Source organism: Arachis duranensis, chromosome 1 (genome assembly GCF_000817695.3).
Source record: "Arachis duranensis cultivar V14167 chromosome 1, aradu.V14167.gnm2.J7QH, whole genome shotgun sequence".
Lineage (NCBI taxonomy): Eukaryota > Viridiplantae > Streptophyta > Magnoliopsida > Fabales > Fabaceae > Arachis > Arachis duranensis.
In genome coordinates, this window is record NC_029772.3 from 27,731,685 (window position 1) to 27,744,184 (window position 12,500).

The 12,500-nt window shown below is 38.3% G+C and overlaps 1 protein-coding gene across 1 annotated transcript; it reads right to left on the reverse strand.

Annotated features, from left to right (window-relative positions):
* Window positions 1-9,810: 9,810 nt before the first annotated feature.
* LOC127747730 (protein Ycf2-like) lies at window positions 9,811-10,365 on the reverse strand. The gene has a single exon (XM_052262193.1). It carries the CDS (start codon window positions 10,363-10,365, stop codon window positions 9,811-9,813), a length of 555 nt encoding a protein of 184 aa, XP_052118153.1.
* Between the last annotated feature and the right edge of the window lie 2,135 nt (window positions 10,366-12,500).

Genomic DNA, 12,500 nt, shown 5'->3' on the forward strand with positions numbered 1-12,500 from the left:
ATTCAACTCAATTATGCAGAAGGGAAATTAAAGAGATCTTGAATGGAGATTGAGACAGAAATTCCTCAATTCTTCACACCCAAGACTCAAACAAGAAAAGTAAAAAGTGCTCAAGCAAGAACGAGGAAGAAGAGAGATCAATTCTCCTTCCCAATTCTCTAAAATCTCAGTTCCAAGCTCTCAACGAAAAATCAAGTCTAAAGATGTGAAAATTCAAAAAATCAAAAAGAGGTCCTAATTACATCAAACTATCTCCTATTTATACACTTTCTATTCTTGGATTTTGGAATGTGGATGGGCTTTTTATTTGGTGAAGAAATGAATTAAATTGGATTTTTAATCCAATTTTCAGCCCATGAGAAAGTAGCTTCCAGGAGGCTGCCCTGCCCTTGTGGAGGGCAGAGCAGGGAAATTGTGTGATGAAGTCTCGTGCGTGCGTGTGCTGTGTCAGGATGCTGCCCTGCCCTTGTGGAGGGCAGGGCAGTGTTGCCATGGTGCGCCATGCCTTGCTGCCCGTGCGTCCATGTTGCGCGCCAAGTGCTCAAGCCCGTGCCAATTTGTGCGCTAGCCATGCACCAAGAAATCCTGCCCTGCCCTTGTGGAGGGCAGGGCAATGTTGCCAATGGGTGAAGTCCCAAGTTCAAAACTCGGTGGAGGCACACGCTGCTCCTTTTTCCTTGGTTTTCCTTGCACCAAAGTAACGCCTAGTTCCTTTCTTCCTCATGGTGCTGTGTTCGATTCTTGGAGATTGAAAACAAGCTAAGTTTTGCTTGTTTTCCTTGTATTTGAGCGCTACTCCTTTCCTCCTTGTTCTTGGGTTCGAAACCCATAGGCAACACTAGGAAGCAATTTCCTTTGAATTATTTTTCATGAAAGCCCGATATTGCTCTTGAGGAGGGCAGGGCAGAGTTTTTGCTTCCTTTGGTCCTTACAATGTGCTCTTGTGGAGGGCAGTGTTTGCTTCTTCCTTCTATGTTGCACCACACTTCTCATCTCTTGGCCACACTTCCTAAGCCACGTTTTTCTTCTTTTCTTCCTTTCTTTACCTACAAGAAACCAAAACAACCAATCAAAGTATCTCTAAACTCATAAGGTTTATAATTCATTAAAAATCAATAAATTTTAGCTCAAACCTCATGATTTAGCATCAATTTAATGGTGGTTGTTTGATTTAAAGAAGTCATGCATTTTCATTCCAAATTACTTACTTAGGATGCAAGAAAGTGCATAAAGACTAGTGAAACAAGTGAAATTAGCTTGAAAAATGGGTATATGATGACTTGTCATCACCCACTATAGGCCATTATATATCGTTGGAAAGCTCTAAATGTCAGATTTCTAAAGCAACTAGAATCACCTCAATTGAACCTCTGTAACTCAAGTTATGCTCTTTTGAAGAGGACAGGGTCGCTGGCATAGTCGCTGGCATTATTGGCAAAAGTGAGTGCCAATAAGGTTAGCATTTATGGGATTAATATTGCCAGGTTTTGGAGCTCAAACTTAATGTCCACCCCTATACTATTATATATAGTTGGAAAGTCCTGGATGTCTACTTTCCAACGTCTTTGAAAGCACATCATTTGGAGCTCTACAACTCGAGTTACACTTCTTGGAATGTGAAGAGGTCAGCTGGCCTTACTACAGGTTGATACCATGTTCATCTTTGCACTTTTGGGGCAGGTTTTCTCCCTCAAATTTAGTGTCCACCTTGTAGTGCCATATATGCTTGGAAAGCTCTGGAATCCTGCTTTCCAATGCCAATAGAATTACCTCATTTGGAGCTTTGTGGCTCAAGTTATTCTTGTTTGAAGAAGGCATGGTCAGGCTGCCAGGTGATATTTTGCCCATGTTAATGGCACTAACGTGGCCACTAACATAGGCCTTCTTTGCTTTGAAAACGTTAGTGGCGTTCACTTTTTCCACTAACTTTCATAGCTGCCTCCTTTTTTCCACGTTAATGTGCACTAACGTGGGTGTTCTTGGCTTCGCAAACGTTAGTGGCGTTCACTTTTTCCACTAACATTGGAGTTTCCCTTTCCTTCCACGTTAGTTCCCACGTTAATGTAACTAACATGGAAACTAACGTGGGTCTTCTTGCCCTTTGCTAATGTTAGTGATTTTTTCTTTTACTACTAACGTTCCATGCTCTCCTTCTTCAAAGTTAATGCCATTAACTTTTTCACTAACATTGAGGATTCTCTTTTCTTCCACGTTAATGGCCACGTTAGTGACACTAACGTAGCCACTAACGTGGCTCTTCTCTGCTTCTTGTTACCTGAAATCAATCAAACAAAATGCATCAAAGTCTTGCTCTTAATCATGGGATCATGCATCATCCATTTTATCATTCAATTCATGCATAATTCTTATGAAATCATTCAAAATTCACAATGTTTGCTTGAATCATGGTATGATTGCATTTTCAACCAAATACTTGCTTATTTCTTAAGAAAATGCATGAAACCAACCTAAAGCATACAAAAAATGGCTAGTAAAACTAGCCAAGATGCCTTGGCATCACAACGCCAAACTTAAATCTTGCTTGTCCCCAAGCAAGAAAAGAACTATGCACAAAGAATTCTCTTAATTGGAATGTATTGAAGAATTGCTTATGATGCCTTAGTGAGTGAAGTGAATAAGTGACAGTGGGGTGAACTCTAATTTGTATGCTTATGCAAGGATTCCAGTGCTCATTAATCCTCATATTTTGGAAGTCTTAGATCTTAGGACTTCCATTCAAATGATATTGTGGAATCCTCTTTATAGATTGTCACCTTGAAGCAGCACTTATTTTCTAACATTTTTCTTTCTTTGTGGAATTTGGCCTCGACTCTAGGTGTCATGTATCAAAGCGGCTTTTTAAGATAAGCTTTCAATCAATACTCCCAAACCGGTTGGTCTAAGGTATTAGGTGTTGAAGCACCCCTTAGGATTTACTTGCTCAAGCCTCTCTCTTTGATACAAATCCACCACAAGCATTTAACTAGGATAATAACTCTTTGAGTTCTTGTTTCTTTCTTTTTCTTCCTAGTAATTGATGCTCAGAGCCTTGGGCTTGTTCTTTGTTTTTCTTTTTCTTTTGTTTTCTTTTGTTACTACTTCTTGGATCAATAGATGTTTGAGAAATTCCATAATAATTCTCTAAACTTCATTTCCTGTCTATGAGCTCCCATGCAAGTTTTCACAAACATGCAACCTCAATACACAATCATACAATCAGAACCTCCACTCCTCTTAATCTTTTGCTTGCCCCAAGATTTATAAAATTCTTCAACATTTTTCTTTCAAAAGAATGATTTTTTTTTACATTCTTAGAGATATTAGGTGCAAGTAAAATTCAAGATGATAATCATGATATTATAGCAACATGTTACAAATCAAATATCAAATTATGCTTATTCACAATGAGTAATCACACATGCATACAAAGAAAATAGAAGATAATCATGCAATTTAAAGTGCTGGAAATAAGTAAGAGAAAAAAAGAACTTTACCACCTTGTAGTTCATCTTCATTGTTGTTGCCTTTTTCCTCCTATTCTTCCCCTTCCCACACCAAACTTAGAATGATTGCTTATACTCAAGCAACAATTAAAAACAGTAGTGATGAGGTCTATGATGGATCATGAATGTCTTAGAATAAAGTGTGAGTATGCATGTGTTTCAGCAAGCAAGATTAAGGATACAATAAAGGCACAAGAGATACAAATAGAGACATTTTGATTGCATTAATAAGTGGTGTGCTTGGTACCTTGCATGAAAGATAAGTGGCAACACCAAACTTAGTGTGACACTCTCAATTTAGAATGTTGCAAGTACCCAGTGAAGATTGAAAATTAAATTGTTGCATGGCAACACCAAACTTAGAATGCAATCATATGCCAAATTATTGAAAGTAAACTAAGCAAAGCAAGGAAATGTTACCTACGGTTGGGTTACCTCCCAACAAGTGCTCTTTTAATGTCATTAGCTTGACATGTTGTTCATGAATTTCTTCCTCTTCTTCCAGTTTGTTAAGAGTAATGACCTCAAGAGGAAAGAGGAGCCAGTTAATGCCCCTTGTTTTGAGTGCCTCTCCCCAGCAAGCTTTCTTTTGTTGTTAGATTGAGTAAACTTGCTTGTTGGGGTAGGGGTGGGATGACTTTTGGTTGACCTTTTCTTCTTCATGGATATTGTCCTTCTTTTCTTGGTCACCATCCTCTTTTTAGTGCTCATGTTGATTGCCTTCACCACCTTGATTTCAGGACTTGGGTGTTGTATAATGGTTGGAGCATCCTCTTCATCAAGTGCTTCTTGAATTGGTGGTTAAATGAACTCACCCTTCATACAACTCTCTATTTTATTGGAGTAGTGTGGACTCCCTTGATTGACTTCCTCCCTTTCTTCTACATGATTTTGCATTGAGTCTTTTGGGAGTGAGTTTACATGTTCCTTTGTCACCACTAGTAACCTCTGTGGGTATGGAGCCTTAGGCTTATATATTCTCACAACCTCCTCCTTCTTCATATGAATCTCACTTGGTACGGCTGCCTCTTTTTCTTGTTCTTCTGATTCCTCCCTTGTTCTTGACCTTTGAATGAACTCCTATGTTTCTGGAGAGAGTGAAGTGGTCTCTTTTTGTGATCTCAGCTCTTCAATGAATTGTTCTTCAGAATAGAGTTGTGCATTCTGTCTCAATTTTTCTTCATGGTCCCTTTTTGCTATTTTCTCCTCTTCATTTGTCTTTATTATTTCTTCAAGGAGGAGTTCTATCCTAGCGAGTCTATCTTCTTCTCTACTTTTTTTGAGTTCTTCAATGATGAATTCCATCCTAGCAAGTCCATCTAAAGGAGGTTGGGTAGGTTGTAATGGTTGGTCGGGGTTGGCTTGTGAATGGAATTGGTTGTTTTGTGGTTGTGTATTCTGAAAGTGGTATAACTCTTGTGGGTAGTGGATTGAGTTTTGTGGATGGTGAAATGAATTGTATGGATTTGGGATAGACTTTTGTGCTGAGGCATACTCAAATGATGAAGAATTTAGGCATGTAAAACTTGGAGGTGAGGTTGTATAATTGAGAGGTGATGGCTCTTGATGAACGGGGTATGAATGAGTGAAATCTCTTTGATTTTGATCTTCCCAGCCACAACTTGAGTAGTGATCAGTTTCACCAAAATATGGACCATTTTGTGGCTCTGGAAAGTACCCCATTTCATGTTCTTGATACTCCCACCCACCATGAGCATAGTAAAGTGGATCATTCTATGGTGGTGGAGAGTTTCCCATGAAATTTGATTGACTACAATATGATGGATGCTCCTTTCTTTCCTGTAAAAAGATCTGTCTCAAACAATAATCACCAAAAGAAATTGGAATCTCCATTGTAATAAATGAGGGATTCTTAGTGAGACAATATCACAAACAGTTAGTTAGCAAAAGAAAATAAAGAAACAAAAGAAAACAAAGACAAAAGAAAAGTGTCTAATCTAGTAGATCAATCAACCGGTAGTTTGTTAATCACAATTAATCCCCAGCGACGGTGCCATAAACTTGATGCACAGGAACTTGACTCTCAACAAATTTCCCTTTGGCAAGTATACCGAATTGTCGTCAAGTAAAAACTCACAATAGAGTGAGGTCGAATCCCACAGGGATTAACGGATTAAGCAATCAATGGTTAATTGATTATCCTAGTTAGATGAATCATATTAGAGTGATAAGTAATAAGGAAATGTAAATGGCATAAAAGTAAAGAAAGCAATAAAGTGCAGAAAAGTAAAATGGCAAGAAAAGTAAATGTAAGTACTAAAAATAAAATGAACATTGGGATCAAGAGATATTGCAATCTTCCAGATCAAGTTCATTCTCATCTCTTCCTCAATCAATGCATTCATTGATCTCCTTGGTAATCTTAAGTGATTGGATCCCAATTCCTTGGCAATCCAATCTCTCTAAGCTTGAACAATTTCCCAATTCCTTGATTTAATTGCTCATGGGAAGAGATGAAGTTTGGTCACTGATTATACCACACACATTCATAGATCAAAGTATTGGTAGGATTAAATGTCACAATATCCATCCAACCCCCAACCTAATCCAATATGAGAGAGCATTTCTAGCATGATTTCCTCATTCCTCTTCCAAGGTTCAGAGGAAATCCACGTATGAGCAATTCCTCTTCCGAGACAATTACCCAATTAGATGAAGATCAAAAGCTCTCTAGTAAAATAAAGAGAAAAGAAAGAAGAAGAAAAATAAAAACTACAATTGATCCATTAAATCACAATAGAGCTCTCTAACCCAATGAAAAGAGTTAGTTGTTTATTGCTCTACCAAATAGAAAAGAAAGAAAGTGCAGAAAAATAAAGATGAAGATTAAAACTGAAATTGAAACTTCAAAGTTCATAAATGAAAAGTACAAACTAAAATTTAACTACTACTAAGAAAAAGGAAAAAAAAAAAGAGAAAAGGAAGAAGAGTGTAGGAGGGGAGGGAGTCCGAAGACCCCTCTTCAATCCCCGGCTCCCAGAATTCCTTGAATGTAAAAACTAAGGCCCTTATATAGGCTCTCCTAAATTACAAAATGAAATGAAATTAAAAGCAAATTATAATTAAATGAAAATTCCTATTCTAGATGCTTCTTGTGGCCATGATTGGTTGACACTTGTGGGCTTGCTTCCTTGAGATTGGGTGGTCCTTGAAAGAGAAGTGAATAAATTTAAGGTCCAGGTGGTAATCGTTAATGTTACCGTTAGTCATACCAACGCTACAAGTGTGGCGTTAGTGCTAAAGTTATTGTGGCTAACGTCACACTTGCTACCCGGTTGGTGTTTTTAAGGCTTAAACGATGCCTATTGTTTGTACTTCAATTTCATGCCCACTATAGACCATAATATATCGTTGGAAAGCTCTGTATGTCAGCTTTCTAACACAACTAAAATCACCTCAATTGGACCTCTGTAACTCAAGTTATGCTCCTTTGAAGGGGACAGGGTCGCTGGCATAGTCGCTGGCATTATTGGCAAAAGTGAGTGCCAATAACGTTAACGTTTAGGGGATTAATGTTGCCAGGTTCTAGAGCTCAAACTTAATGTCGACCCCATACTATTATGTATTGTTGGAAATCCCTGAATGTCTACTTTCTAATGCCTTTGGAAGCACATCATTTTGAGTTCTACAACTCGAGTTACACTTCTTGGAAGGTGAAGAGGTCAGCTGGCCTTACTACAGGTTGATACCATGTTCATCTTTGCAGTTTCGGGACAGGTTTTCTCCCTCAAATTTAGTGTCCACCATGTAGTGCCATATATGCTTGGAAAGCTCTGGAATCCTGCTTTCCTATGGTTTGATGTATATAAAATTGTTCATCCTTTTCTCTAGACAGACGAATTGGTTCCACAATAAACATTGCATTTTCCTTTTCGATCAATTTTTTATTTTTCGTCAATCCTGTAAGACTTAAACTCTTAGATTAACCTTACTCCACTAGTAGCAATAGGCGGCATGGGGACAGAATTCAATTGGTCTAATTCAGAACCATCCGATAATTTTTAATCTTATTAATCTTACGGATCAATCTACATTTTTCACAAATTTTACGAACAGAGGCCCGTATTTTCATATTTATCATTCCTTCAACTTAATCTCGGATCCATTTTAATGGAAGAAAATAAGGTTTCCTTCAATTTTTAACTTCTATTCTAATCGTACCCCTCAAAACCAATAATATTGAAGTTAAAAAAAAGTCTAATTAAAGAATTTATACTTGCATTTTTTATTTCTCTGTGGTAGAAATATATATAAAGAGTATGTTGAACCTTTTCAGAAATATAGCCTAGACTGATATTTTCATTATTTAAAATTGAAAATAAATGAACCAACCCCGAACATACCCCACAGGGGAAATTGATTCAGCAATATTGAATTAAACCCTCATGAATCCGTTTCTTTATAACAATTCCTGTTAAACCCATTTCACGCATTCATTAAGGTATGAGGAGTGATATGAGAGACTTGTGTTTTGTTTTATCTCTCTTTACTTTTTTACAAAAATTGATAGAATTTTTTCTATAATTCGGATATCAGAAAGATTACCATATATAACATAAAACTTCTCCGCCGATTCGTTCTAATCGAGCCTCTCGATCTGTCATTATACCTCTCGAAGTAGAAATAATGACAATTCCCATCCCCCCTAAAATTCTTGGAATTTGTTGATAATTAGAATAGATTCGTAGACCAGGAGTACTGATCCGTTTTAAATTCAAACGCGTTTTAGATGATCCTTTTCTATTTCTTCTATATGGTAGAGTTAAAACTAAAAAAAGATTTCCCCCTTCCCTATGTTTTCTCACGTTTTCAATAAAACCCTCTCGTAAAAGCATTTTAGCAATGTTTTCAGTAATGTTAGTACATGGTATTAGAACCGTTCCTCTTCCATTCATGTCAGCATTTCGTATAGAGGTTATTATGTCGGCGATGGTGTCCTTACCCATAGGAAAATAAATGTTACCCTTTACTTACTTTTGATATAATCAGCATGCTCCGTGTTCTATATTTTCTAATATATATTAGAGTAATATAATTTGAAAATATTTTAGTTAAAATTAAAGAAAGATATCTAGTATATTTATATATCTTTAATAGAAAGATATCTATATAATATCTTATTTATATATTTCTTTTTATATTTCTATATTTATTTTTATACTTATTTTTATTCAAAAAGAATAATATATATTAAAAAAATAAAAAACGAAATCCAATTTTATTAATAATTAGATATATGTGTAAGACATAATTTATTAATTTATCTATTTCATTTTCATTAAATAATAAAATGTTTTTTCTTATAATACCTCAGGTGCTAATGAAACTATTTTAGTGAAATTTAACTGTCTCAATTCCCGGGCGATTGCGCCAAAAATTCGAGTTCCTTTTGGATTTCCCTCTTGATCAATGACAACCGCGGCATTATCATCATATTGTATTTACATAGTCCGTTTTAGGGATTGGCGACTTATCCATTCAATTACTTTTGCACCGGACGTTCCCCAAATGGGTACTCTCGGGTCGGGTGAATTCCATAATAGACGCCTGTTGGCATTCCAACCTTCCTTCTCCTTTCAGGGCTATCCGAAAAGAAAGAGAATTCAGTACTTCTTGGTCGTGAATATCTGAATAGGACAAACCGCCCCGTGGATATCTTTGCTTCGGAACAAAACAATTAGAATTAGGCTCGGTCAACTGGAATGTGTATTATCAATATAGGGTATCTTTCAATTGAGAAGAGCTATCAACCTGAGACAAAGAGAAAGAAAGGTCTATCTATTTGATTTAGTTATTCAGTTAAACCAATGATTCGTTATTGGAGCAGATAGCAACAACCATTTCATCCGGGAAAAGCCATCTTTTTCTCAACAATGTCTTTGTGATTTGATCCAATAGCGTTCCGAATTTGATCCAATAGCGTTCCGTTAGATAGGAACATATTTGATAAATATTGATAACTCTCGGATAGAGTATTAGAACGGAAAAATCCATTAGATAATCAACTATTGGTTCTAAGCCATCTCTGGCGATGAATCAACAATTCGAAATGCTTTTCTTGCGTATTCTTGATAAACCAGCATTTATATATAGATGTAGGAAGATCTGTTTGGGAAGTAAGAAGCCCCTTTGACATCTCTTCATCTGCAAAGAATTGTTGATGTGAAAACACAGAGACAGAGACAAAAGGCTGATCTTTCAATAGGAAAAAGAGTGGATCCGCAGGATCCCAAATGAATTGGCTTATTTGAAAAAAGCCTTGTTCTTTGGAAGATCTATCTCGTGTCTAGTACTGCATGGTTCCACCCTGCAAGAACTCCGAATCATTCTCTTGAAGCTCATCCTCTTCCTCATAAATGATCCGCTTGCCCCGAAATGACCTGGCCCAATAGGGAAATCCCAATTCATTGGGCCTTTCGATACAATTAAATAGAAAGCCCCAAGGGCGCCATATTCTAGGAGCCCAAACTATGTGATTGAATAAATCCTCCTCCATCTGTTGCGGGTCGAGGACTCCTTCCCCTTCTTCAAACTCCGATTCATATTTTTCATAGAGAAATCTCTGATCAACGATAAAACAAGATCCTTTTTGAATCATATTTAAGGGATTCCTTAGTTTGGACCGAAGAAGCAATGTCACTCGATCATTATCAAACTGACTGCAACCTTTTTCTGTCCGTGAGGATCCCACCAGAGCGCCTTCTACTTCTAATATGCCATGAACTAGATCAGAATCATTCTCAACGAGTCCATAAGAAGTGATCCCATTTTTTTCATCAGGTTCGATTCTATCTGAACTGCTCACTTTCAAATGATATCCACAGTGTTCACAAATATTCATTTTTGATTTAAAAAATTTCCTATAATTTAATCCATAACAATTTTCGCATTCAATCCATAAATGTTTGCATTTTTTAGTTTCATCGAGATCTTTAGAATCCTCTCTTTTAGTTAAATTCTCATTCGTGATAGTTGTTTTTATGGAAGAACTCACCTGATCCTGTCGACAGCTCGGGAAATACCTCTCACGCACCACGGTCGTCTCTTGACCACGCAATGACCTTCCCAGAATGGGTGATAATATAATGCAGAAAGCAGAATCTCAAAGGGAACCCCATCCAGGGGATATGCAGATAGAGCGCCCAAGACTTGGCAGGGAACGGGACCGTGATTCTGAACAGAAACAGACAAGATAGACAAGAGGAAAGCAAGGCCAAGAAGCCTCCGGGATAGACTCCTCCCTCTCCCATTGACTAAGAAGGGGGGAGCAACATAGAAAGTTCCTCGAAGCCGAGAAGATTATTTTGCAAGCGGGCCACCCCCTTTCAAACTCCACGGAACATGTTATTCCCACTCCTCTTGAGCCGTATGCTGTCCTGTCCTCAGCTAAACTAAGCCAGGTGGTAGAACCTGTTTGTTACAAAGATACCTCCGACAAGACGGTTCAGGAAAGTGCTAACAGGGGCAAAAGACTAGCATCAGATTTATTTGTCTACTTCTCTTCCTCAACAACAGGTAATACCAGTCCTTCCCTGCTCTTGTCTTGCTGTCGTGTCGATCAAGGCCATGCATATATACAGATGATTGATTCTTTCGGATTCCTCCTTTAGAGTAAGGCATTAAGCCTATTTGACGGAGTGGCGGGGAAAGTCAAGCCTTACCTTACTGTTGCAAGTCTTTTCGTGTGCATGTCTGCTTTCTTTTTTCTACATAACGGCTCTTTAACGCATTACCTAGCTGAATAACTTATCTTAGTCCGCCTTTTAGGTTGTTGTTTTTCCTCATTGAGGCAATTACCAGTCTTAGGAATGTGTGCCTTCTTATCCGGATCTATCTACACTGTCTCATCTCGTGCAAAGCGTATCTGAAGGAAGGGTACGGAGTTGATCCTCGCACCGAACTCTAAGCGCTAGTTGAACCTTCTTCGGTCTCTTGAAGCGGGGAGGAACTTACTGATGAAACTCTTTCTTTTTGATGCTTGCTATCTGCAGTGAAAGAATTGAGAAGGATCTTTGTTCCCTCTTCCCTGCGTATGCTCCCGCAAGGAGTCCCATTCTGCAAGGGTAGTCGTGGTGTGAATCACAAGCACATAATGTAGCTCAAATCACGAGTATAATCATAGCTAAAAAGGCTCGCCCTTCTGTTGGATCAGCTGCTCCTCGTTAGAGTAGGGGTCGCGGAGATATCGTCTTTCTGATTTCTGAATAGTTTAGTTACCTCGTTCCATTCACCACAAGGCATCCATCTTCCTAACTTCATCTTCATCAATCTTAGCCTGATCCTGGGACTCCTCTTCTTCGAGCATAGCATGAAGCTTCCCGACGCTCTGCGCACTAAGCTTCCTTCGTCTTAGGTCAGTCCATAGCCCAATGAGGGTGATGTTAGAGTAAGGGGAAAGGGTATGATAAGAACTTACTTTTTAAGCTAAGGAAGGACTTGCCCTTCTTCTTGCACCTCGTGCAGCCTCTTCTTTGTTGGTACTTGATTCTAGCTTATATATCACATTTCGTTGTGGAGAAATCAAGGCAATTCAATTGTCTAGCCCTGCTGCTCTTGAAGAGGCAAGCATATGACGTACGCTACGCGCCTCCCATTCTCTGATGACTCTCAAAGGAAAAAAGAGGTCTCTGCCCTCCACATAAGGAATTGACTCGCGGTCTACATCAAGGGGAAGTAGCTTGGTACTGGTTCGAATCCAGTATCGTGAATATCTGAACTGGTTGTTTGCTGTTCAAGAATTCTTCTTTAGGGAACACATATGTGTTAAGGGACTTTTGGTAAGACCTATAGTTGGACATTAGGGTCAGATCCGAATACGTGCCTTCACCTCATCGAAGGTTTAGAAGCCTTGGACACCAAGAAGGTTCAATCTGAAAGAGAATAGAAAGGCGGGGGGCTAGAGGAAATAGGTTCCTAAAGAAAGGAACTCCGATCGAGCTTTCTTATGCTTATGACAGGCATTCTCGGGGACACCTA

Bases quoted from the DNA above. Each gene is read 5' to 3' on its own strand.
- LOC127747730 (XM_052262193.1), bottom strand. From the start codon at position 10,365: ATGAATATTTGTGAACACTGTGGATATCATTTGAAAGTGAGCAGTTCA.